At 50.2% G+C, this 27,340-nt stretch overlaps 1 protein-coding gene across 2 annotated transcripts; it reads right to left on the reverse strand.

Annotated features, from left to right (window-relative positions):
- Window positions 1-27,340, reverse strand: HS3ST1 (heparan sulfate-glucosamine 3-sulfotransferase 1). 2 transcript variants are annotated; one of them, XM_054582237.1, is made up of 2 exons: window positions 27,127-27,340; window positions 1-1,303 (listed from the first exon to the last, which is right to left on the reverse strand). In XM_054582237.1, exon 2 carries the CDS (start codon window positions 1,192-1,194, stop codon window positions 274-276), a length of 921 nt encoding a protein of 306 aa, XP_054438212.1. In that variant the 5' UTR covers window positions 1,195-1,303; window positions 27,127-27,340; the 3' UTR covers window positions 1-273. The 2 variants fall into 2 exon arrangements, with proteins under 2 accessions (XP_054438212.1, XP_054438213.1); XM_054582238.1 differs by lacking the exon at window positions 27,127-27,340 and adding an exon at window positions 24,591-25,209.

Below are 27,340 nucleotides of genomic sequence, written 5' to 3' on the forward strand. Positions count from 1 at the left end.
TTTTTCTTTTTGCAGTGAAATCTTTTAGTTCCTTCATATAGAGACATATTACACAATGTTAACAAACATGAAAAACAATACAAAATGCCCTCAATTTAACAAGTAGAAAAATATAACTAGTATATATGGCAATTGTGAATCTAATACTGTACAGAAGTAATTTATGGATTTTACAAATAAATTATAGCTTAAATGCCCTTTTAAAATTATTTTCCCCCTAGATGTACCCCCGAACTTACAGTAGGAAAGGCTCCGAGCCTAGCTTATCGCAAATCAGTGCCAGTCAAATGTTCTGCCCACAAGCTCAAAAAATTTCTTATTTGGCTCGTGAAAATATTCGTGCAATTTATTGAGGAGTTTGGGGTCCACTTGAGGGTGCGCCCGGCCTTTGGACTCGTGTAAGCAGCGGTCCCGGCCGCTGTCCCGCAGGCAGTAAAAGCCCTTGGTTTTGTTAAAGTAGAAGTTCGAGGCGTTGATCTGCGGCGACAGCTTCAGAAACCTCTCGACCTTTTGGATCTCGGGGAAAGGGTCCCTGATGAGGCGGTCGCCGTCCACGATGTGGATGTGGCGCAGCGGGAAGAAGCGCAGCCAGTTGCGCATGTGCACGTGGTAGAGGCTGCGGTTGAGCGCCTTGTAGTCCACGTTGAGCCGGCCGTCGCGCACCAGGAACTCCTCGATGGACGGGTAGGGCTTGCGCTTCTGCACGTGGTTGTACAGCACTTGCGTGTAGTCCGACAGCACGCGCTCCGACGGGTCCCGCAGGATGAGCAGCAGCCGAATGGCCGGATTCATGCTGTGGACCCGCTCAGGCACTTTGGGCGACGTGAAGTACGCGGGGGTCTTTTCCACGGTGAGCTGGTGCGGGGTGGAGAGGGGCATCTGGCTGAGGTACCAGCCCAGGCCTTGGCTGTAGTGCTCCTCCCAGTCGAAGAAGTGGACCTCGTTCTCGGCGGCTGCCACGTCGGGGTGCAGGCTGAGCATCTCCAACAGTGCGCGGGTGCCTCCCTTGCGCACCCCTATGATGATTGTCTGCGGCAGCTGCTGGGCTGAGCCATTGGGGGCCACCCCATCCAGGGCCTCGTCCTGGAGGGTGGCTGCTTTCCGCACAAGCCCCTGAGGCTCTGCCCCGGGGCGGGAAGGCACTAGCTGCAGCTGCGCCACCAGCAGCGCGGCGCCCAGAAGCAGCGTGGCCATGCTGGACACCACAGTGGCTTCACTAGGCTGGACGTCGCTGGGTCATGAAGTGCTGCCGCAAGAAGTGCCTCCTTATCAGTGACACATGGGCGTGGCAGGTAGCCAATTACTAGGAAACAAAGAAAGGAAATTATTAACCCCAAATGCACAGGCTTAAAGGAGCCAATGACTCTGGAGTCTTGGGCAGGGCATTCACCTCCCCCGGGGCTCTCTCAGTGTCTTGATCCTACAAAGCAGGGGGTGGTAAACTTTCTGTGTAGGACCAGATAGGAAAAGTTGAGGCTTCAGGGACATAGAGTCTCTATGGCAACTCTAAGTATGCAGTTTTGCTCTTAAGTAGCCACAGACAATACACAAAGGCATGGGTGTGGCTGTGTCCCAATAAAGCTTTATTTATGGACACTGAAATCTGAATTCACATAATTTTATGTCTCATTAAATATATTTTTCTTTTGTTTTCCAACAATTTATATGTTCTCTTGAATAGTTTATAAGTTTGAGAGAGAGAGCGCAAGAGCCCGCGTTGGCCTGGTAGCCACAGTTTGCCAAACTCTGCTATAAACGAGAGGGTTGGGGAGGCCTTTCAGACCTTAACAAACATCAGTGAAACATCTACTACCTGCCAGCTCCAGGTGCAGTGGCAGGTGGTATGGGGCACACCTTGTTCCTGCCCCAGGCCCCCGGGAGCTCCGGATCTAATAGCACAGGTGAACCCGTATGAACGATTGACTGTTTGGTTCCAGTTCTTCCCCTTACCCTGCATCCAGTTCTTGTTCTGGCTTCATTGTGAGAGGAATATGCTTCCCAACAATATGGTTTGTGTTGGGCCAACAGCGTGTGGGCAGAAAAGACAATTTGTCAGTCCCCAGCCCAGGCCTTAAGAGGCCTCGTGTGCCTCCGCTCGCCCTCTTGCCATGAGAATAATGTGCCCCGGTCAGCCCCTGGTTCCAGGAGGAGGAGGAGGGACAGGGGCCGCAGAGCCGCTGGGCTCACATCCTGCATCCTGGTGGGTTTTAGCCACTGAGTTTTGGGGTGGCTCGTACAGCAGCACACGTTTGGGAAAGGCTGACTGCTGCGCCCTGACTGCAGGCACTGCCGTCATGCAGGTACGATCATCGTTCAGGCAGGGCGCCATGGGGGCGTATGGTCACTCATTCTGCCTGAAACAGCTGGGGAGGGCTTCACAGCAGCAGAAAGGTTTGAAGTGGGGCTAGAGGGATGAACAGGTGAGGTCCTAGAAAGATCGAAAAGCCTTCATGTGTGCAATGCCTTACTATTTGCAAAGTCGTCTTGCAGACCGCTCAGTTGACTTGTCCCCACAACCCTGCAGTGGAAGGGGGGCAGGCAGGACGGTCACAGATGACAGTCTTGCCCAAGGATACCAAGAAGTTCATTCAAAATGCAGAGCCCAAATTCAAAACTCTGAACTCAGAGCTGTCTTTCCACAAACTGCCTCCTTTACACCTTCTCCTCTTTACCCATCTGGGATTTATCACAGTTAGGCATTCGAGCCCCTCAAGCTCACAGGCACTCTGGGCGGGATGGCACGGGTTCCCCAAGAGGGACGGCTTATGGCTCGCGTTCTCCAGGCGCTGAGAAACAATCCATGTTTGACCCTCTCCCAGAAAGAGGAGAGCGGAAGCTGTCTTTGAAGTAACCCCTGTCTAACTAAGCACAGCTAGGGATGGCCTAGAGGCAGGCCAGGCTTGGGGACTGTGGGGCTTCCAGAACCAGTGAAAATGTTCTCCATCAGGGGGCCCATCATCTTCTTTAGACCAGGTTTAAAATTCATTTAATCAGTTTAAAACTTGTTCAGAATGTATAAACAAAGAACCGCCTCCAGAGCCAATTGATCCAGTTCCCTCAGATTTCGACTGTATTAACTATTTGGAGGAAAAAATGTATATTAAAGAACAAGCAGTTAAATAGCTGGAAACCTTTAGAGAATCACCGAATGCTGGCAAAGAGACTGGCAAGATCGAGTGGTGTAATTGTTTTGGGAAAAAAAGGGAAATGTTTAAGGATGGCTGGCCAAACAAGATGTGGTTCAAGGTTGGTTCTACTGATTGGATAAGCTCAATTTAATGGGCCATTTGCTTCAGTCAATTGAACATTTCAGTATGTTTCAGGCAAATTCCATTTCCTTCTCAACTGCGCGTGTGGGCCTACGGAATGGACCAGCTGTGCTTGCCTCTCACATGTGTGTGCACATGTGCGTGTGTATGTACCAGTGTGGGTTCGTGCATGTGTGAGCATGGGAGCGTGTGTGCCTGGGCAGGGGGTGGGGTGGGCGAAGCGATGGGCAGTGCTGTCTCCGTATTACTGCTCTCTATTCCCACTCGGGGATCCACCACTAGCCCCAGCCCCTCCGCGCCGGAGGGGCAGAGTCAGCGGCCCAGCTCTAAAAGCCGTGCTGTCCGAATGTTCTCCCTACTCTGTTATGAGGCCTCCTGCTCAGCCCAGCGCCCATCTGAGGTCTTTTTCCTAAAGGGGAATTACCGGCAGTCACAGAGAGAAGAAACTAAATGTCGTGTGTCCTGTCAGAAGTAGAAATACAAAAAAAAAAAAACAAAAACAAAACCCCAAAACTGGGCAGTTAGTTATTTAACAGCTCCTCATTTCTCCTTTAAACTTTCTAAAAATGTATTTGCTTATTATCAGCCTTCTACATTCCAAAAATATTTAATATTTGAGCTATAGGGGAAATAAAAGCTTGGCTAAAGTCTCAGAGAGAGAGAGACAGGGAAACAGAGAGAGCGAGAAGCATAGATATACATATGAGTTATATACAGAGGCAGTTATATGTATAGCATGTGCACGTATGAAACTTTAGCTGTTATATATGCACTTATATATAGATGTGTATCCATACACATATATGCATATCTCACTGTATGTATAATGTGTATCACACACCCACATCCACAGTGGCCATTAAGAGCCAACTCCTTCCTGTGGTCGTCTGCAAGTTTGAATTTCTCCGGGGTATGGCCAGAATTTCTGGGCTTTTAGTAACACTCTCAGAAAAGTAAAGCTCTCCCGGCCCAGGTGTGAGCCAGGACTTGGGAACCCCATGGATCTGGACAATGGGGTTATGAACATCGAAGCAAAGGGGCACTGAGTCCCTGCCGTTCCTCGTTTGGGTGAGGAGGCCTCGCAGTAACCTGCCCAAGGTCACACAGACAATCCAGGCCTCGAATCTGTGGCTCCTGAATTTTAGTTCTGTGCTCTATCTGTTATTGCCGCTGCCTCCCAACTAAGGGCAATGTTTTGGGGTCCTAAACAAGAAAGCCCGCCCAAACCTACCCAGCAGTAACAACCCCCAGACAGCAACTCCAGAACCAACTGATACACATGGTACGTACAACGCGGGGCCAAACTCATTCATTGGTCCCATTCAGTAGAAGAGTCAAAAGAAACTACACAGGCTATGGAGTCAGGAATCTTTCTCTAGGTTTGGCTTAACTTCTCCTAGTCTCCGTCGCCTCCTCTGCAACATGCTGATCATTCCACCTCCTCAAAGCTCTGCCCAATAGAAATACGGTGTGAGCCACATACGCACTTTTTTCACTTATCAAACAAATATTTCTTGAATTTATGGGATATATCTAACATTTTAGCTCAGCATTGAGAAGAGTTCCCCATTTTTACCAAGCCTTTTCTCATCTGTAATGTTAACCACAGCTTCCCCAATGGTAGTCACACAACGGATGAATTGTATAGATAAAAGTGTAACAGTTTTCGTACTTTCTCAGAAAAACTGCAGTCTTCTCAGGTAATTAAGAGATCTAATCAGGGTAACAGTAAACCTTCCCAAAGATGACAGTAATCACTATTAACATGTCTCTGGTGCTCAGTCAAATCTTACCCTATGACAAGTCATGTGTTGTTATTACTTTTATTATAAATGTCAAAATGACCCACATATGCACTGTAAAATTTTCCGGGAGCCACACTAAAGACAATGCAATGTACAGATGATAGATTATAAAATTGTACACTTGAAACCTACATAATTTTGTTAAACACTGTGACCCCAATAATTTTTTATTGTATTTTATTGCTTATGCTATTACAGTTGACCCTGCTTTTTTCCCCAATAATTTAAGATGATTTTAAAATGAAATATTTTATGTAACCCAATATACCCAAAATGTTATTGCCATGTAAAATTAAGAAGGCGTTTCACATTTTTTGTGAGTTCAGCCTTCACAGTCCGGCACGTACACATTTATTCTTCCGGCGCGTCTCAATGCCGTGCGTGGTCGGCGACAACTGGGGTGGGCAGCACAGGGACTCAGAGCACCGAGTGGAGTGGGGATTCGTAACCTGGAAGCCCTTGGAGTGTGCAAAGTGCTCTCTCACAGACAAGGTCCCCTACCTGACTCACAAATTACGAGCTTCCTAACCAGGAAAACGACTGGGGAGGCAAGTTTGAGTCAGCAGGCAGCACGGAGATCAATTCATTATTCTCTCTCCAGGAGCAAACCAGGTACTAGTGAACAAATGGAACCTTCTGAATGACGGAGCCCTGAGCTGGCAAGGCACGCACAGGGCGCTGGCCGGCATCTGGAGCCCAGGCCATGTCCCCCACCCAAAGCAGTGGTGGCAGCTGCCGTCTGTGGCACTGGCTACCGAGCAGACTCCAGGTTGGTGACTTTGCATGGAGGGCCCCTGCGAGGCTCAGCCCAAGTCCTCAAGGGAACTGGCAGCCTCACAAGGGAGTGAGGCCTAAGAAAAGGTAAATGAGCAAGCTCAGCCTGGGTAGGCAAAGCCTCCAGTCCTTGACAATGCCCAAGAGGCACAGCGGCAGGCGCTGGGTTCCTTGCTGGGAGCTCCTGGTCCTGTTGAACCTTCATGCCTGGCATCCATCCTTGGATGAAGAGCCAGGATTTCTTAGAAGGCCCTAGACTGATGGGGATGAACAATCTGAACCCCTTTCTCCTCTGCATAGACGGGTGAAAAGGCCCAAAGAGCGACCCAGTCCCCTCTCTGTTTACTCCCGTGGATGGGGAGGCTGTCTCCTTCGTCAGCAGTAACAAGCCCTGTTTCAGAAGAACAGAGCCTTTCCCATCAGCAGCATGAAGCTTTCTTGGGCAACACCGTGAAGATGCTGACCGCATGCCAGATGTGGGGGACACAAAGGAGAGGCCATGGAATTTTCTAGATGGAAGTTCCCTTGCACTTGGAATTACATTCACACGCCTTTCCAGGCCCTGGAGGCCCCTAGAACGGGAGCTGCCTGCCCTTCCAGCCTCAGCCTGCTCTTTTGAACCCACCTTCAGCTTCACTGCCTTTTCTGTTCCTTTGGACAAAAGGGGCGCACGCCAGCTCCAGCTCCGGGCCTTGGCATTCGCTGTCCCTCCCTCTTTCCGAGTTTCTGGGCCTGGCGCTTTCTTGTCATGCATATTTCATTTCAAACACTGGCAGTCACTGCTGCAGGAGCCCACCTGCTCTCTTTTAATTACTTTCTTTACATCATCCATTTTATATCCCTCATATACTATCTGAAATCATCTTTGCTTGTTTACTGTCTGCCTCTCCAGCTGACAACGTCAGTTCAGCGCTGGCTCCCTGTCAGGGCCCAGCCCCCCTGCTGCCCCGCTCGCCCCCACCCCGCCGCGTGACTTCTGGGACACAGAGGGTCCTGGAGAGCCTGTTTGCTGACAGACGTGCCAGATATAGTGGCAAAAGGAACGCAAGTGTCCACAGACCCTGAGAAAGACTTTTAATTCTTTTTTTTCCTTTTTTCTGTCTCTTTTTGTTATTGTTGTTCAAATACGGTTGTCTTCATTTTCCTGCCACCACTTTCCCCCGCCCCACCCACCCCCACCTCCCTCCCTCAATCCTTCCCCCCTTTGGCTTTGTCCACAGGTCCTTTATACATGTTCCTTGATGACCCTTCCCCTTCTTTCCCCCGTTACCCTCTCCCTGCCTCCCTTGACTTTGAATCCAATAAAATGGGAAACCCAACAGTGTGTCTATGAAAAAGACTGCATCAAAAAAAGAAGTTAGTTTTCCATCTTTAGAGAGTCAAGCAAAAACCAGATGTTGAAAAGAGGGGCTCAACATTTCCAATGGTAGTTGGACAAGGTCACCTGGGTCTAGAAAATATTTTAATTAAAAAAGGAGGGGAAGCAGTGAAATAACCCTTCAAACATATTTTAATTTTGTCCTTCAGTCTTCTTATTCCATGATTCACATCGTGACCTAGATTTCAAATATAATTAACTACAATATATTCTCCAAGTCCCACCCCTGGAAGATTCATGGATAAAATGAAATAACCAGGAGAATTTCACAGGAGGGACATTGAGTGCGTCGGGGACAGGGGAGTCTGTGATCCATCTGTGGGCACCTTCCCAGCCCCCGACATGCGAGAAACACAGCTGTCCCAGGCAAGAGTCTCTTCCAGAACAGAGACGATGAAAACACTCCACCACACTTCCTTGAAAGGATTCCACAAAAGGATTGGGAAGAACAGATTACTTAAGAGTGCCCGCTGTGTGCCAGGCGGTGCACACTCATGTATAAATTACCCCCTCTAATACTTGCAACAGTATAAAGAAGTGGCTCTTCTCATTTTATTTTTCACTTTTTAAGCAATGAAAAGGTAGCGGAAAAACAAAGGAGATTTTTCCATCAGATAGATCCAGGCAAGAATTCTTAGAGCTAACGGTCCTCTGATAAGCTTCTTATCTGTCTAGGTTCAATGTGCATTTTTGCAGAATGGGCTAAATGTACTTCCTATGGCTGCCTTCCTGATTAAATAAGATTCCGCAAGCCTAATAGTACAGCACCTTTCTCCCCGTGGTGAATAGGGGAACATGCTCTTCAGGTGGAATGACCTTCTCAAGGTCACAGACTCAGGAAGTGTGAAAACTAAAATTCTGCAGGCCACCCCTAAAGTCCGCTGCTCTTCTTCTCCTGTGACTGCGATGCTCCCCTTGGGTGGGGGGAATGTGTTCCAGGTGGGGGGAGCATAGCAAGAGCGTGAAAAGCTAGCAGGGAGGACCAGAGTGATTCTACTGCGATGCAGGGACTGCCTCTCTCCAAGCTTCCCAGGGCATTGAGGGATTTAACTTTCTGGAATGCCCTGCAACCTGATTAAAGACAGTTCGGGCCACAGAACTGTCATGTCCCTATCCAACTGATTTTCAGAGCCAGCAACAGGGTAAGATCACCTGTTCACCCTTAGGGAACATGCAGGCCTTCACCTTCATCGTGGTCCAACTGCTTATGAACACTGGGCAGTGGTGGCAGGTTTCCCTCCTGGCAGGTCCCCTTGGAAACCGAGGCAGAGGAAACGGATCTAGCTCGTGCCTGTCACCTCGGAAAGGGCAGTGGATGGCTCGAGCCTCCCGTACATAATTGTTTTCTAGGAACTGCCTACACATGACACTCTTCAACCAAGGTTGACATTCGTTGTGGTTTGGCTTTACGTATGGCAATGGCCGTGGGGTAGGGTGGGTGGAAAGAGTTCAGAGCAGAAAGGACCCAAGGTTCGTCCATGTAATGTTTATCCTTGTCCCTGGGCCACATTTACCATCTGGGACAAGGAAGTGCGATGGCCTCATTTTTCCCTTGGAAAAGGGGAAAATTCTCTGAATGTACCCACTCAAGGCTGAGAGGTTCCATATTTACAATAGGGTGACTGGTAATGAATATATCTCCCCAGGATGGAAGGTCAGAGGTGCCTAGGCAAGCCAGGGAGGGCAGCGTGGTGTGGGGGCTGGAACAGGGATTGGGGCCAGAAGCAATAAACCGCAGTGTTGTTTCTGAGGCTCTGAGAACGCCGTGGTACAAGGAAGATGAATGCAGCCTGTCCCACAACAGGTTGATGCCAACCCAAGCAGCATTCTTCTCCACATTAGATGGGAGATTAGGGCAGAAGGATCTGGACTGGGAAGAGCACGGGGGAGGTGACTGAAGCTCCCTTCTCAGGAGCTCTGGCTGCCCCACGACAACCGTCCAGCTCGGTGCTTTCTAAACTCATATGTATACACCACGCTACCAGTCCCCTGGAGATCTACTTCAAAAGGCGGACTCCCATCCAAGAGGTCTGGGAGAGGCCAGAGTGTTTGTGTTTTTAACAAGCTCCCAGGGTAACTAGCTGCCCACCCTCGGCCCTTGGAAGGTGAGGGCCCTGTGAGCTTGGAAGGTCTGTGCCCATTTGGATTTGGATTCCAATTGCCTTGGCCTTGAGCTGCTGTGGCCCATTTCTGCTGGTTTTTGTTTCGTACTGTTGTTGGGCAGTTTGTTTTTAGTTCCAGGACAGAAACAACTAGTTGGTGGTAGACAAACTAGAGAAAGCCTGGTCTGGCCCAGGAGGTGGTATTATCCTGCGGGTAGGGGAGAGGAGGTTGGTGGATTTCACACAGGAGTTAGAGGCTCACATCTGGCTCAGATCTCAGCTCTGTAACTTGAAATCCTGCAGGCAGCACTGAAACGTGGAGCCTTAGGTTGAATGCTCTGGCCCTAGATTCCAACTGTGAGGATTAAATGAAATAGTCTGCGTGGATGCTGAGGATATTACCATATTGCCTGGCCCGTGGCAAGCCCTCAAATCATGGTAGCTATTTTTGTCCCTAAAAGAAGAAGGCTACTTGGTATACACGGGATCCGGGGATGATAATTTGTCAAACACATTTGTGCACAATCCAAGCACTGCAGTGACTCAAGCAGACAGAGGCTCATGGAAGAAAGGACAGCGACCCCCAGACAGGATCCAGGCTCTCTTTTGAAGGCGCACACAGTGAGTGGCACCTTCGTCAACACCTCGCATGAGCGATGGGCAGCCAGGTGTGTGCGGCCTGTGTGGGAACAGGAGGAGGAGCTACCTGTCGACCACGTGCTGGGTCGACCACGCTGCTGTGCACAGCAGGCAGCAGTGACTAAACACATCCTTCAGGCGAGGCGGAGATTCGCTAGCACAGGCAGTGCATGCGGGGCTCCGTGACACGAGGGCGGCCAGGCCTCTCTCACTCGTGGGTGCAGCCGAGTGGAGAGGGGGCTGTACCAGCAGACAGGGGAAGGGGCCAGTGGCCTGGTGTGTGCCATTGTGCGTGGCTTCAGTTCCTCTCCACGTGAAACCCAACTGCCCCTCAGGTGCCCTCTGGTTGTAGCGCCTCCTGGCTGGGTGGGCGGGCGGGGAGGTGGGAGCAGTGGATGATGCGACTCCATGGATGGTGGGCACCCATGAGTCCCACGCATTTCTGGGTCTCCTTAGAAATAACCAGGAAAGACACATGGGGCATCGGGGGCCGAGGGCCATGAGCCATCGTCCCGTCCTGCCCTCATCCCTGGGGCCCGGAGAACAGAGGCAGGCGGGGAACAAGAACGCGAGGGCAAGCAGGCAGGGGCTGGGCGCAGCCAGAAACCAAGGTCTCCTGGTGCCCGTCCCACTCGGCCCCAGGCACGGAAATCTGTGCTTCTTTGGTGTTGGGGTAGAAAACATTAAGTAGTCTGCAGCTAAAAATAAATATGTACAAACTGAAGTAAGTTCTTCCCCTGGACTGGCAACGGCGAGGGAGGGCTGTTGTCATTTCCTGAGCCAGTCTGTGCGGCCCAAATGTCAGTGTCCCTCAAATGCGTGCGTCGGAGCCCTCATGCCCAGTGACATGCTGCTTGGAGACGGGAGCTTTGGGAGGGAATTAGGGTTAGATGGAATCATGGGGGCGAGACCCATAATGGGAGAGGAAGAGACCAGAGGTCTCTCTGCCACAGGAGCACACGAGGAGACGACAACCATATGCAGGCCAGCGGAGGGCTCCCGGCAGGAGCCGAGTCTGTTGGCATCTTTATCTTAGACTCCCAGACCGCAGAATTGCAAAAAATGAATACTTGTTGTTGTTTAAGCCACGCTGTCGACGGTACTTTGTTACAGCCGCCTGAGCAGACTCGCACACAGCCCTCCGCAGAAATACAATAGTAAGGCCTCTGCCGCAGAAATCCTTCCAGGGGCAGTGCTCACCTGTGTCCTGGGTTCAGGCAGGTGGTTACCAGTAGGGGCTGCAGCCAGAGGCCGCGTATGGGGTTTGCCTGGAAAGCCAGCTGCGGACAGCTCTCCAAAAGTTGGTGGCGGTGAGGGACCGCTGCGGTCTGATCATTTGCTTATAAAAGATTCAACCACGGATATTGATGGGAAAACTCCTAATTTTTATGAATGTAATAAGGGGTATTAGTTGCCACGTAAGGTGCACTTGAGAAAACATAATAAAAAATAGTTGGCAGCAGGGCAGGGCTAGGCGGGTGCTGCGGTTGGCACCGCGCACAGTCGAGGCGAGGCCGTGGGGATACGAGGCTGCACCAGCCAGCGGGCGGGGCCACACCTGAGACTTAGATACACAGGGGTCTGTCAGAGTGGCTGCCATTAACATATCAACAAATAAGAGCATCAGCAAGGATGAGGAGACAAGGGAGCCCTTGTTCAGTGTTGGTGGGATTGTAAACTGGTGCAGCCACTCTGAAAAAGTGAGCTTCCATACAGTCTGGCAGTTGCACTTCTGGATATTTATTTTAAAAAAGCAACAGCCCAGAAATGCTAATTTAAAAAGATACATGCATGCCAATGTTCACTGCAGCGATCTTCACAAAAGCTCAGACACAGAAGAATCCTAAGTGTTCATCGATAGATGAATGGGTAAAGATGCAACGGTTCACACAATGGAATATTACTCAGCCATAAAGAGGAGGAAATCTTGCCATTTGGGACAACATGGATGGACCTACAGGGTATTGTGCTCAGGGAAATAAGGCAGCTGAAGAAAAACAATACCATCTGATTTCACTTATATGTGGAATCTAAGGAAACCAAATAAATGAATAAAGTAAACAAAATGGAGCCAGGTACACAGAACAAGCTGAAGGCTGCCAAAAGGGAGGGTGGTTACAGTGTATGTCCCAACAAAGGAACAAAAAGAAAAATGGTGGGGAGAGCTCGCACCGTGGCGACGGGAGGAAACGCGACGTCCTGAGCCTGACTCCCAGCAAGACCACAGGCAGGCAGCGAGCTGGGGCAGGTCAGTGGGAGATCCTGGGGACCACAGCTCAGGTTCCGCCCAAAGGGTTGTTTCTGTCTGTCCTTTTGGATACGCATGTCCTGGGTTACCCTGATCATTTACACACAGGCATTTCAGCGAGCCCTTGGTACTGACACGCACTGGGAAAGGCACGAGGGATGGAACAATGAGTAACACATCCTTGCCTGCAAGGAGCTGATGACAAACAGGCAGGGGAACAATGAGGACACTGTGCCGGGGCTGTTTTTTGTTTACAAAGCCCCGATTGCCACCTTTTCTGAATCAAACTGTTGCTGTTCGCGTGACAGTCCTGAAAAATCAAACAGCGCAAAGCTTTTTCCTCTCCCTCACCACACATACATGCGTGGCTGTGACTTTTATTTGTCCCCTACTTGAATTGTTTTAAAAACAGTACTCAAGTTGAATATTCCTAAACTCTTAAGCTCCATTGTCTGCAAAATGAATTGCTATTGCATTTCTTTCTGATTCGAGCTTTAACTTATCTAAAACAAATTTACTTTGAACAGGGAATGCCTGCCTTATTATCTTACTCATCTAGAAATGTCTCAGTGCCATTTAATCTGTGCAGAAGAACAACACCTGGATATTGCACTTGACACAACCATCGCTGTGAGCTCCTGTTAACACTTTCTGTAATTTCAGGATCTTCAGGTTACATACAATACCATATCTTAAGTTAAATCATCTCCAGATTGATCATTTATTCTTTCTGAATGCTGACGCAAAATGACTTATATTTTATACTTTTACAGTATACTTATTTATTCTAACTTAAACTGTTTGAAACAAGCTGGTACCCAGGGACACATTCAGGCATCATCAGGATGAATTGTAACAGCTCAGAGGGGAGAGGCTGGTGGTTTGAATCCAGGCTCCATCCCTTACTCCCTCTGGCTGGCCAAGAGCAAGTCATGTGACCTTGGTGTGACTCATTTTCTCACCTGAAGTGTAGGAATGGTAACAGTATCAGCTTCCTAGAATTGTCATGAGACTTAAAGGATTTATTATTACCTGAAGTGCTAAGAAGAGAGCCTGGCATGTAGAAAACTGCCACTAAATGTCACCATTGTCAATGTCAGATCACCTTCCACGGCTGTGGCCAACAAAGGTTGTGTTCAGATGACCAATATCGCTAACATGGCTCCTGTCAGGCGCGTAAAATGCACCGTGGCCAAGGCTTCTCTGCTGGAAGGGGCCGATGCGCGAGAGTGAGCAGGCTGCTGACCTGGGGGTAAGGAGCTAGGGGCCAGTCCCGAGCCCTGGCCTGACTCCTGTGGGACGTTGGCCAACACTCAGACATGCCCTAAGCTTCCTTTATGAAGGGAAATTATTGTGTCATGAATTCTAAGATCATCTGCCCTCTTACATCTGTCTAATAAAATGTGAAGCCTTTAGAGAATTAAGAAATAGACTCGTGTGTGTGTCATGGGAAGGCACTATTATCCAAAATTCCACTTCTGTTCAAAGTAAACCCTAAAGTTTTGTCACTCTTGCCGGCATCAGCAGACCACCTCATGGGTTAAAGTTTGTGACGTATGTTGCGCTTCTACCCGGCTGAGCTTTTTGTGACGAGGGGAAATAATACGGCTTCTCGTAGGAAAGACAGTTTCCTTGGGTCCAGCCTCCTGAACTGCCTTTGCTGTTCTGGGTCTATTCAGAGCACATCCCACATTCATTGAGTAGATATTAATCGACCCTAGGTCATGGTTAAGAGGTGGATCACCTAGGTAAGGGGACAACCTAGAAAGCACGCTGAGACATCACCGGAACCAAAGATGAAGAAAAATAGCACTATGTACAAAGCTTCTCAGTAACAAAAGTTAAGCTCAATGTTTTTAACTGAAGTCCAGCCTAAAGTATATAAACAGGAAAATCGAGAAATAAATGAAATGTTTTGGGAAGATCAAACAAGTGAGTTCAGATCTCCTTGATTTTAAACCCTGGCTTAGTTGTTTGCCCACGGAAAAGCTTCCTGACTCTCGGGGCCTCAGTTTCCCCATCTGAAGAAAGGGAGTGTTGCCTACCATGTTGAAAGTGGCTACAAGAATTAATGAACCCTTACAGAAGAAAAGAATAAAAGCCCACTTGACACAACCCATGGTAGAGCCTCAGTACCTAGGAGCTCAATCATAATAGTTCAGTCAACAGTGGCCTGATTATATTATCTTGAAGAGAAAAATACAAGGGCCATAATAGCAACCATTTAGATTTTATAAAACCTAGTCTGCTTAAATAATTATGATAAGAAAGAAACTGCTGCATTCCAAAAATTGACAAGAACGAAAGCATTCTTCAGAAAAAGCAGAAAATTATGAGTATTGAGAGTTATGCAAAGAGAGCTAATGACAAAAAACAAAAAGAGCAGAATGAAAGCATAAAGTGGCTCTGAATCGCATGTTTTTAAAGGACAACTATTATGAGATCATTAGCCTTTGTACCCTCTTTAGCAAAGGCCCATAAAGAACCATTCAAGTAAGAAAAGGCAGCAGGTGAGGGCAATTCTGAACACAAGGGACTGTTTAACTCAGCAGGGCCTGGTGGCCTGTGGAACCAGAGTCCCAACAAATGGCTCGATGCCAACCGGAGCCCTTCTGCTGCTCTCTGCCGTGAACGGATGGTGGTTGGGAGTCAGAAGCAGGCCAATGTGGGCTCCTCCTTCAAGACGATAACTGTGGATATGTTCCTGGAGCAGGAGCCGACGAGGCTGGGGAAGATGCACGCAGAGCCACCATGAGAGAGTTTGGAGAGGGCAGAACACCGGCTGACCTTGACTTTGCCCAGGGAACATTTCCCCATGTCCCTCTGACCCCTTTGAGGGGGAGCAAAGGAGGGCTGCCCATCTGAGCTCAAGAACCCTGAACCGAGCCATCCTCCTGTCCTCAAAGACTCATGTTTGTATTCACAATACTGGCGTCTTCACTGCCCGGCTCCCAGGACCTGAGGCCCTTCACCCTCACACCACATAAGTCTGCGTTTCATTCAGCAATCCTGCAGAATGTCCTGGATCAGGCCTGAGGGGTGAAGCTCCAGGAGCCCTGGTTTGTCCCGCTCTTGGGGCAGGATGGTGGGGAGTGGGGGTGAGCTGTTTCCTGAGGTCCTAACAATGTCACCTACGTGGTAAGGCGAGCTCCAGGACAACTGAAAACCCAGCGCCTTCGGTGGCCGTGCTGGGCTCTGCTGAGCCCAACACATCCCAGTGCCGCCGCCCTTTGCCTGCTTGCCTGCCTTCTGAGGGCTGGTGGCGGGACTGTGCTCACTCAAGTCCCTTAGAAATCCCAAACATCAAAACACCTGCTAGCCTGGAATATGCAGGTCACCATGCTGGCGGGGGAAAGAATATGTGCCAAGCGGGAGTGCTCCTTAAAGCTCCAGGCTAGGCGGGACACCCAGGCTGCATGGCCCACAGCAAGTCACAAGGCTGCACTGACCTTCACACAGAAGGGAAAGGACAAGCCTATCACAAGCCCAGATGAGAGATCCCCTCCCCGGTGCCGCACACACAGAATTGTTTATCATAGGGCGGGGGCGAGGGGAGGAAGTGGAGCAGGACGGCATCCGAGACAGACCTGAAAGAATGATACAACCTGAACCTGATGACAGAGGGGACAGGCTCAGGGATCTGAGGTGGAGGGAGCAGCATGTGGCAAGGGTGGAGATGACTACATTCCTGCTTTATCTGGGGAACAATGGGCGTCGGTCCTGAGGTCAGACTGCGAGGTGTGTGGAGAGAACAGAGGCTGGGGAGAGAGGGCACCTGCAAGGTGAGAACGTGGCTGCCAGGCTGCGGTCTTGAATTTCATCATCGCTTTCACTGTGAAAACAAAACAGGCAAAGAAGAGCCAGCCAGCTGTGAGCAACCCCATGTGCACTCAATGCTCTGTGTGAATCTCCGTGTTTAATCCTGACAACCCTATGGAAAGGGGGGTACTGGGGTCCTGAGGGTTTTTTTGTTCAATGATTATTTCGGGGGTGCCGGGTACTCATTCAGGTTTGACCCAGGTTTGGTCACTCTCAAGTATGTCCCCATCCTCCTATAATTGAACCCACTAAAACAGACTAAACATTAAATGAATAAGTGTATAAACGTACATAATTAAAAATCATGAAGAAAACGTGAGGTTTGGAGGGATTCTAAGTTTTCCCACAGGGATATGGTAATGAAGTGGTATGTCTGGGCTCAGATCTCTTCTTGTGGGTGAGTCCTGACTCTGTAAATAATGGGGATCCATGGGACATTCTGCATCAGGGGACAGGGCAGGGGCCTGATTAGTTTTGCAGGGTTTGCTCAGGTCGGGGGGAGAGAGGAACACAGAAAAACACAGGGGTGGGCATACATAGGTTAACAGCTGTGAGGACACGAAACAATGTTTGTCCCTTCATTATTTATTAATTATTGTATTATTTTCCATATGAACAACTGCAAACCTACTTTTTGCATCCCCCCAACCCCGTTTTGCAGATTGCAAATGACTGTGAAAGTTATGAAGCTGGGAAGGAAAAAAATGTAGAGCCAGAAGAACACGAGGTGCGTGTTTCAGCAGAGGACGGCAATAAAACAGACCTTATGAAGCTGAGCAGGATCCATCCCCAATCGCGGTATACAAGCCTGAGTGCCAAAAGTTGCTCAAAGGCAAGAGGGACCAATTAAGGTTGCTGTGCTCCTCTAACCATCCTTGTCCACTGTTTCAAATGTCTGTGTGCCTCAGTTTCCTTGTCTGTAATTTTGGCCTGTGGGCACGTGACCAAGGTTTTGGGGAACAGCACCTACTGGGAAATCTTCTGCAGGCTTCTGAGAAAGATTTGCTTTCCTGAGTAGAAGAGGAGAGTCCCCCACTCTTGCTGTGTCCCCACGTTAGGGCAGAGATGGGGGGGGCTGCCCAGCACAGGCGGGCCCTCTCTCCAGTTGGACAAGGTCTGCCAGGGGGATGGGCAGGGCTGGAAGATACTCCACAGCTAGGTCCTAAGTGACATTCTTGATCTGCTTTTCAAACAAAATCTGGCTTATCAGAGAGAAAAACTAACAATTACTACTAAGTGCTGCATTATAGCCACTCGGTACCAGGCTCTCGGATGGTGTTTGGTGTACATTATAAAATGCCATCCTCCCAGCCACAGTCCATGAGCAGGTGTAACTCCATTCAGCGGTCGAGGCAACCAAGGTCCAGGAAAACAAAATCCCGTCCAGAACCTCAAACAGCGCACACCCTTTGGGAGCAGAAGACATTCTCTTGTGCTGAGTCCCCAGGAGCCCCTCAGGGCTCAGGCCCCAGGGAGGCCCCAGCCCCCTTGCCCCCAAGAAGCAGCCGTATCCCATGACATGTGTCAAGATGGGGCTCAGGGGTCAGGAGGGCGGGCAGCGTTTCACAGGGAGGGGCCGGGGCAGGAGACATGGGCCCTGAAATTCTCTTTAGAGAGAACTGATGACTAACAAACAGAAATTTAAAACCAAACCTGAAGAAACAGCCCTCTGGAAGTCAGGGGAGGCCGAGGGGTACCGTGGCCAATCCCTCCACAAGATGGCACTCAGCTCCCTTGTCTTCAGTCTTTATCCCTGATGTTATGCCATTGGAGAGCACTGTTTATATCATGTTCCACATCCTGTCCAGTTTCACCATTACGGTCTTTGTGACCTTCCCTCTCGGTTAGGGCATCGAGTGGAGTCCTGGGGAGGCCTGGGAGAAGGACAGGGTGCAGACGTGCTGGAAGGGCGTCTGTATCTGGGGATTTAATCAGGGACCCCGGAAGACTGCCCTGCTACAGGATGTTGCTGGATTTCCACGTTCTCAAGGACTTTGGTTTGCTTGCAATCATGTTCCTGCCCTGTCTTCTCTTCTGCGTTCTTATCTTCCTTGCCCTCTTCCCGGGCTCTCTCCCTCCCTTCCTTTCTCTCTCTGTACCCTGTCCGCCCCGAACAGCTCTTCCAGGCCTTTCCTACATTGCTGCCTCTAGCCTGTTGGCCCAGAAAATGAAATCATAAAGTTTGCTTGAGTTATATAAATGAAGACTAAAAAAACAAAGGGCAGAGGACTCAGACACTCTGCCATGGATACGATGCGTGAGATTCTTCCCAGGCTCTCTCTGACATGACGCTGAGTTTGCCGTCTAGGGTCCTGCGTTGCTCTTGTCCTCTTATTAACAGCGTCTTTTTAAAAAGTGCTGACTATGATCCGGGCGCTGTGCAAATGCTTGGCATAACTTATTTGGTTTAATGTGCGTTAAGCAACCCTCTGCTATAATTTTAATCATGTCTGTTTTGCAGAGGTGGAACCTGAGGCTCAGAGATGAGGAGTAACTCACCTCCTATGACGTGGCTGAGAAGTAGCAGGGAGGACCCCCACCAGATCTCTTTGGCTGGTGAAGCCCGCGTGCTAACCTTCAGGCTGTTTCGCCCTCTTTCTGGCCTGTAGTCCATCTGCACACGCTGCTAGGAAGCAGCTCGGGCTAAGTGAGGAGTTAGTGATATTATATGCAATGGAAACTGATTATTTTGGCATGAGCATATTTCACTATGGAAGAAAACACAAAACTCTTCTTTGGAAAAGTTCACATGCGACCGAAGTGTTGTTATTTTAGCTCCCCACCAGGTTATTATCTGAAATAAAAACACGCCATTTTCACAGCCGTGTCCTCAGAACAACATACTCCGGCAGCCTTCTGGGAGATCTCGGTCTCCGTTTACAACCTGAGGTCATTCCTTGGGCGGAGCTCGTCTGAAAGGCCTCCTAACAGTTTTATTAGCTTTGGGTTCATCGAGGAGGGAGCAGTTGCAGGTGTGGGTTTTCAAAGCACAAAGTACTCCTTCAGTGAGCTCAGTGGAGCCCCTTGTGTGAGCTCTGTCTTTCCAAGTTCAGCCCTACAGCGATGTTTGTGTTAAATAGGGGGGGCGGGCGGGCGAGGGGGCTGCCTTAGTGAACTGCCCTGGTGGCCTCACGGGTATGAAATGCCTTCCTCTCAAAGGGTGTCAGGAATAATCTGTGTGTGCCTTCACGACACGGGAGACACGGGAGAAAATTTGGCTCACTTATTCAGTGCACTGAAAACTTGATGTGGTCCACTATTCTTTTGCTGCTTTCAGCAAAAATTAAGACTGCCTTGGTTTGATCTGTTACTCAGCCCGCCAGAACAAGCTACCCTTCCTTTGCTCCTGGGACCAGACCCTGGCTAAGTCATTTCACCTTCCAGAGCACTGAACTCTCTCCTCTCTAACTTCTTAGGGCTCTAGAACTTTCACCAAAGTAATCGCTCACAACCAAGAATAGGGATGCTTAATAAAGTACAGTACTTCCAGGTAAATTTAAATTTCAGAAAGAAACTTAAGTAATTTCTTAACACTTAGTTTCTGGAATAGATCTATACTAAAACATTCTATGTCATTTACCTGAAATTGAGATTTAACTGAGTGTCCTGTATAGTTATCTGGTAAGTCTGGGGACTCCATACCAGAAGAATATATGTTTTTTTGAGCATGATGCTAGGCATTGTATATTGACCCTCTCTTTAATCACCATTAGAATGTAGTAAAAAATGAGGGCCAGAGAATTTGTCTATTTCTCAGGATGACACAGTCAGTAAGCAAGAGATGAGAAACTCAAACAAATGTGACTTCAAAAGCAAAGCTTTTCCCCGCAAAGAATAACTCCAAAGTCTAACCTGGAGATCTGTAATTGGCACCTTCTCTCTCCTTGCAACCCAGGACACTGGCAAAAAATCTGGTGTAAGACATAATTTAAGTGAAGCGCAAGCAAGTTTTCCAGAGGAGGTGCCCAGCCACTTGCTCTCTGTGCCGCCGAGTGTTTATTTTCCTGAGCACAGCCAAGCAAGCCTGCCTTTTCATTTCAGCTGCCTCTGCAATCCACCTTCTCCCCCTGTATTTTAACTGCTGATACAGGACTCTGATTTACTCTCCTGAATGAAAGAGTGAGGACATTTACATAAAATCACCTACCACGCGGTGTACCTAATCTGCGGGAATTCTAGGGGAAATTCAACACGACACCAAATGAAGCCCGGGAAGTGCTGAAATGGAAGTTCTTGATGAAAACAAGGAGACAGAGGTAAACGTTTGAAATCTAAACGTATTTCTTCACTGATAGAAAATACGGACCACTCTGTCCGTATTTCCAGGGATTTCAGGAGCCTCCACCTGGAGCCTTCCCCTCCCGGCAGGTGGAGAGTGTCCGGCCTGAGTCCGGGCTCTGCGGCCTTCGTCCTGAGGGTCTGAGAAAAGGAGCTTCACTCCCAGACCTCAGTCTCCTTAAGCACCAAATGAAGATGCTCTGGCTTCCACCTCCCGTGAAGGGCTGGGTGCGGAAGGAAAAGGAGACAGCCGGTGTTAGCGCACTGCCTAAAAGTACGGAATTATCATTTTCATCCTTTTTACTCTTTTCATGTCATTGTTCTTTAAGTGGTTTCATTCTTTTCCTGACAGAGCGCTTTTGCACAGCCAGAATCAATGCGGGGAAGGCTTGTGTGGATGTCGCAGCCATTCACCTGGACAGGCCACACTGGAGACCCCTGAAATGGGCAATGAGCTCTCAGGAAGGGCTCGGGGGGCCTCTGGCAGATTTGACTCTTCTTGATCATCTTTCTTTGGCTTTTCTCTCCATGCCTCTCTCTTTCCTTAAATATTTCTTCCCTCCACAAAGCCTTCCCGAATTCCCCCAGGCCAAACTGTTTCCTCTTGTTTATTTTTGGAGCAACTAAGTACTGGAGGCAGACACAGTGTTCCAGAACCTGGTGGCAGAAACAAACATCCATGTCTGGACGCTGCTCTCAGAGGGCATCTACAGTGAAGGGGATCAACCGAGGTAGGAAGATGAACATTACTGTAACACAAGCTCGCTGTGGGAGAAGGCGTTGCAATTAGAGAAATATATGGGTGATTGAGGGGATGGGTTCTCAAGGAAAGGTCTGCCCAATCATTACGCACTTACCCCTCATACGTGAACACTTGTTATTTTACCCGACTGCCACACTACACGGTCGCTTCCCCAAGAAGAAGAGCTGTCTCCTACCTTGTCCACAGCTTCCCTGGCGACAACACGCAACAACAGAGCCGGGGGCAGATTTGAGACAGGCGGTATCAGGGGTTCAAGGGCACAAGTACATTGCACACAGAGAACACATTTTTAAAATACTTCATTTTTGTGTGTGTGAGATACAAAAGTGAAATTTCGTAATAATACAGCACATCTTTGCCAGGTGATGAAATTAAAGTTTCGAAATATCTTCACTGATGATAGGGCCAGGGTTCAAGTGGGCAAAGGAGCACAGACCTAAACTTGGCACAAATCAGGTGCCCGAGGAAGAAGAAGCTGAGCGTCCGAGCTCTGCACATGAAAATTCAACCCCCTGCCCACACCTCTTGCGCACCTCAGTGACTTGTGCATTGGGGATCGTGTATTAATGTCTTTCATGCCTGTCTGTGACTTCCTTGAGGGCTGGCCCTCGATTGGTTTTGTTCATTAATGTATTCTAGCACTTAATCCAGTGCCTGGCACATGGTGAGCACTCAATAAATATGCTCAGGGGTTCACCCACCACAGCAACTCCCAGAATATAATCAAGCATCCAAACTCCTCTGCCAAAAACCTTTCATGTTGGACCATGAAGCTTGACTTGGTTGAACTGAGTCAGAGGCTAAACTTTCAGAGCCTCGGTTTCACCCCAGACCCCTGCCATTTCCTATGGTCCCCTGCTGATTTGTTACCCTTGGCACATCGCTGTCTAACGTAGGACAGATTTTACTGATCAGTCTCATTTGTATCTGTCTCCTGACTGGAAGGTAAGTTCAGGGCAAGGATTTCCATCTATTTTACTCCCTACAGTATTACCAGTGAGTGGAACACCACTTGCTTGATACATGGTTACAACTCAATAAACATGTGTTAAAAAAACAGAGTTGATCGTCCTAACCCGTTACTGGGGCAGGAAAAAGGAACACTACAAACCAGCTGTGAATGTGAAGGTTAACTCACCGGAACACTGTCTATACCCCACTCTGGCACATCCTTCCTTGCCTTGGTATTCTAGGTAACTGATTTCACTAAGTTTCACATTGCAACCAATTTCTCCTCCATCCCCGCAAAGCCCAGGCCATCGACTGGGGGCCTTTGGGTCAAATATGAGGCTGACCTACAGAGGTGTTTAGTTTGGACCACATGGCATTATTTAAAAGTAGTGAAGTAGCTGCTGGTACTTAAAAGTCAATAGATTCTATATAAAATTGTGACCTTTCCGCCTATCTTAAAAACAAACAAACAAACAGATCTGGCAAGACCGGGCCTGGGGTCCCACTGGTAACCGCCTGTGCTGGGTCTGAGCTGCGGCACCCTCCTGGGTGCCGGCCCAGGCCCCAGGTCCGCTTCCAAAGCTGTTAATTGCCGGGCCACTGAAATGCAGTTGAGTTTGCGACCCCTACTGGAAAGCTCCCAGAAAACATGCAGCTTGGAGGGGAAACCATGTAAAGAAAAGATGCCCACTGGGATCTATTTCTATTATGTTCAGGCTATTCCTTGGAAGAGTAATGTATTCATTTTTCTAGAACTCTCATGGTTCCACATAACTATTGACAAATTATGGCCCAGTAAGTATTATTCTAACGGCCTGAAAAAGCTAGGAGTGTATTCCCTGTGGGTAGAGGAAGTCGAGGAGGCCTCACGCCAGAGGCGGGTGTGGAGAGGAATCTGAGAGGCTGCATGTCAGCTGATTACAGGTCAGGCTAATGCAGAGAGAAAGGGAATTGACTTGGAGACCATGGGTTACCCCCAGGAATGGATGAGAAGCGGCAAGGCCAGGCTTGGAAAATGAGAAAGATGAAGGAACCCAGGTGCCAAGGAATGTGCCAGGATCCCACCATGGGAAATCATCCTGGGACATCCGTGCTGCTACACACGGCCCCGGACTCATGACTTATGGTGATACGTAAGCACTCAACCGCCCTTGTGCCCTTTTTAGTGGGTCCCTCAGGATCCCAGGTGTCAGGTGAGATCATCAACCAAGCGCTAGCTCAGGGCCTGGAGAGATGGACAAAGAGACAGAGCCCCACCTCCCACCGAAAAGTCTCTATGAGAGGAGCGCTGTGCCCCCCGAGTAAGAGGGCTGTTTGGGCGCCGTCCAAAGTGCAGACATGCCCATGGGTCGGGGGACGCTAGGCGGTGGTGGGAGGGAGAGGGCCACCCCACAGCAGCCAGAGGAGGGAGTGGAGTGAGAACAGACAGACCCGAACTCCAATCTGGAATCCTTTGTACCTTCAGAACATTAATTAACTTTTCTCATCTGCAGATTCCAGATCTTTAAAATAGAAAGGATGCCATCTGCCTGTGCACAGCACAGGGTTTCTGCGAAGATTCAGTTCAAGCATTCGTTCATTATTTCAGAAATAGTTATCAAGTCTCTATTAAGTGCCAGGCACTTAGCTATATCCTGGGGATACATTTCGAACAACACTGAAAATGCAATCGAGAGCCAGTACTTTATGCTGATGACAAGGGACACCCTGGTCAGGCCCCCGAACTGGTCACGTGCCACTCTTCCCCCATGGATACCCCCATCTGGAACTTTCCTTCTTTTTTGAGTCATGAAGCTAAAAAGAAAAAAAAAAAGCCTCGAAAACATTGTACTCTGACCCTAAAACCCAGAACCGAACAATTCTGAGAAGCAGCGAGGCCGGCCTGGAGCAGGTGGGTTTCAGGCAGCGTGTTCACGGGGCGCTGCTGGAGCCTCGGATGACAGCCTCTCCTCTATTCAATGTTCAGCCCGTGCAATTTGCGCTGGCCATACAAACTACAGTTGACATTACAATAGGCAAAATTAAATTTTCAGGGAAAACACAGTAAGCCATCCTGTGCCTTCCCATCGTGTTTTAGAATTTCCAAAACGCTCTTCACAGGCATTCTTTCACTTTCTAATAATAATCTTTCAATCTCTGTATTGCAGAGAAAGGATCTGGGGCTGAGACAGGGAAAAGTCATTAGCCAAGGGCGACTCCAAATTCAGCCAGCACCCACGCATGCCCCCCCCCCCCGACCCCGCCACTCCGGAAAGGGCAGCCAAGGGCAAGAGCACTGGGTCATTAGTGGGACTGGAGGAAAGACAGACACTTACGGCAAAGTGATGGGGGACTACCCAGGTCTTTTCTAATACCAGCTGGAAAATTGTGGCTTTCCACGACAGCTGAGAAGTTCCTGCATTTCCCACCCAGCAGCTAGAAAGTTGTAACTCCTCCCCGCTCCAGAACTGGTGCCTGAGCCATGACCCTGGGTAGAGGCTCAGTTCCATGGAGGCATCAGGACAGGTTACTGCTCCTCCCTCCAAATCCCAGCCTCAGCAGGGAGACCAGGACTCTGTACTCACAGCGGGTTTGCGCCACTGACGGTAGATGCCCGGGTCCGGAAAAGCAGCGGGCACTGATCAAGCAGTTTTACACCAGCCAGCCCATCTTCTACGCCCCTTTCTAGTCACCATCATATTTTAATTAAAAAAAAAAAAAAAGCCTTCCACGTCGTTTTTCTTTCAAAGAGCTCAGTACTTTTCTGTGAGAATGTCTTCTTCCGACAACAAAAACTCAAAGTCCAACTATGCTACGGAGCCCAAGGAAAGGGTCCCTGGTTGTCTACGCTGTGCAGGACACTGAGTTAGACAGTAGGACTTCAGGCTTCATGCTAGGCACACCTACATCAGAGCCACAGAGCCCTGCGTTTTCCTGATGTCATCTGCAAGTTCAAGGTACCACTTTCTCACCAACGTTCCAAGCAAAAAAAGAAAAAAGAAAAAGAAAATTCTCCCATCTCAAAGCTGCAGTGCCTTGTACGCCAGGCAGCCTTGGCCTGGATCCGCAGCCCAGAAAAACACTCAAGAAGCCTCAGTAAGGGATCCTCACTGGACGCTAGTGTCCCAATTAACTGCTGACTTAGGAGTGCTTAGTCACGAAGTTGTCAGCTTCGTCAAACTCTGGTGAAAGAGTCGCAGAAACCTACTGACTCCTGGGAAGGCTTCTTCCTTAGTCCTTCGCTGCTTCGGGGGGAAATCTTATGTAACACAATGGTCCATTTCAATACGTAATTTCTGCAACCCTGTGGGAGGGACACATCTAAGCCCTGGAAATACAAAGCCCGACCGACGCGGGGATTTGCAGCTGGAGTGTCCGTCTCCTGGAATTTCACTAGGTCAGGCTTATTGCAATTGCTCCCAGTTGTTACTGAGAAAGCAGAACTCAACACAAGAATTCCCAGAGCGAAAGGATGGGCTTTAGAAACGCAGGGAGGCAGAAGTTGGGTTGTCTGCCCCCCCTCCTTTTTTAAAGATGTAATTCATGAAATTAACCTTTGGGTGGATGTTGGTAATTGCGTTTCAATAAATTAAGGTGAGGTTTGGCTGCCAAGCGAGAACGCACAAGTCAGACTCAAACAATCCTGCGTGCGCACCGGCTGCAGCCGCAGCAGCCGGCAGAGCACCGACTCGCGGACGCGGGGCATTTGTCCCGGGGGCCGCTCCCCGGGAGCGCGGCGGGCGGCGCAGCGGAGCCGGCGGTACCCGGGTTCCCAGAGCTCTGGCTGCCAAAGGCGAAGCGGGGCACTGAGCTCCTCTTCGAAGCCTTGGCTGCCCCCTGCTAGCAGGGGACCGCTTCTGCGATCTCAGCGCGAGGACAGTGGATTTGGATTCGCCTCCCCAGAATCCCCCCCACCCCGCACCCTCTACAGCATCTTGGTACAAGGACTGGATAAAAATAGCCGGCGGATAATGCTGGGGGAGGAGCGAGACTCGTGCAAGGCGAAGCCAGGATGCGACTGGTCCTGCAAAGTAGGGGCCGAGGAGGAGAGATGCACTCCCCGCCGCCCTTCGGGGAGAGGGGCCTGTGTGTGCGAGGAAGCGTGGACGCCGGCCGGGCGAGGCCAGGAGGTGTAAGACGTGCGGCGCCGGCCACGACCGCGGCGCAGAGCACTCCCCGGGCCCTGCATCCTGGCTCCTGATCTCGCAGCTTCCCATCCCGTCGCAGGCTCTGGAAACCCGCGCACCGGCTCCCCGGGCAGGGGGGCAGGAGGGGAGCCGCGAACGAGGCGTCGTCTGGCTCGGAGAGCGCACCTGGAGCTGTCGGGTTCCTCGAGGGTGCCCTTCGCTCGGAGCTGGGGCTGCGGGCTCCCCGCGCGGGTTGGCGCCCCACCTCCCCTCACCCTCACCCGCGGCCGCCACCCGTGGTGCTCGAAATAGAAACAGAGGCAGGAAAAATAGTGAGGAGGGGGGTGTTAAAAAGTAACAGGAAATTTCAGGACCGTGTATAATTGCCATTCGGGGAAAGAGGTTACTTACTGCCAGGCCTGTAGGTAGCCTCAGTTTCTCTGCTCCCGAGCATCGCCGCCCCTGGGGAGATGCCCCGTCTCTTCTCCTCCCTAGCCCAATGCAGAGGCAAACTAGACCAAGGTTTCCCTGGCCTGGATACTCCCTGGACCGACTGACTTTCTTTGCGGACCTTGCCCCCGCCCCAGTTCCCAGCTCAAGTGGTACCCGGGATCCGCTGCGCTCCGCGCTCCGGCATCCCCGCACGATGCTAGGGAGCAGGGACGGGCGAGATCGAGCCTCCGGCTCTGCTAGGAGTACAGATCCAACCCACTGAGAGTGAGAAATCCGGATACCTGCCCTGCCGGCAAAATACAGACAGTTTCTCCCGACTCATCCAGCTGCGGGCGTGAGGGGGTCCAGGCAGGAGGTGAGGGGGACAGGAAAATCCCGAGGCTCTCCTTCCTCGTTCCCCTGCATCCACTGCACTTGCTCCAGGCCCGACTCACCTTGGCCTCTGCGCTTGCCCCTAAGTGCCGGGCGCCGGGTCAGGACAGCTTGATCGCCCTGTCACTCCCCAGCCTGGCGGCCCCAGCCCGGTACGCTCCGTACTCACCTGAGCTGTGCCGCGGTCCAGCCGGTGCGGCGCCCGAAGTCGGCTCTCGGGCTGGGCCATGGGCAGCGCCGTCGAGCACGCGGCAGGCGGAGAGAGCCTCGGGACACGGCAGGACAGGCGGCAGAGAAGGGGCGCGGGCGCCCCGAGACCTGGCAGCGGCGGCGGTCCTGGATGCCCGCACGCCGGCGACTTTGCGAGCTGGAGACTCCGAGCA

Source organism: Pteronotus mesoamericanus, unplaced genomic scaffold (genome assembly GCF_021234165.1).
Source record: "Pteronotus mesoamericanus isolate MK-2021 breed Mesoamerican mustached bat unplaced genomic scaffold, CSHL_Meso_final contig_68, whole genome shotgun sequence".
NCBI lineage: Eukaryota > Metazoa > Chordata > Mammalia > Chiroptera > Mormoopidae > Pteronotus > Pteronotus mesoamericanus.

Coding starts and splice junctions, on each gene's coding strand:
- HS3ST1 (XM_054582237.1), bottom strand. CDS start 1,194: ATGGCCACGCTGCTTCTGGGCGCCGCGCTGCTGGTGGCGCAGCTGCAG.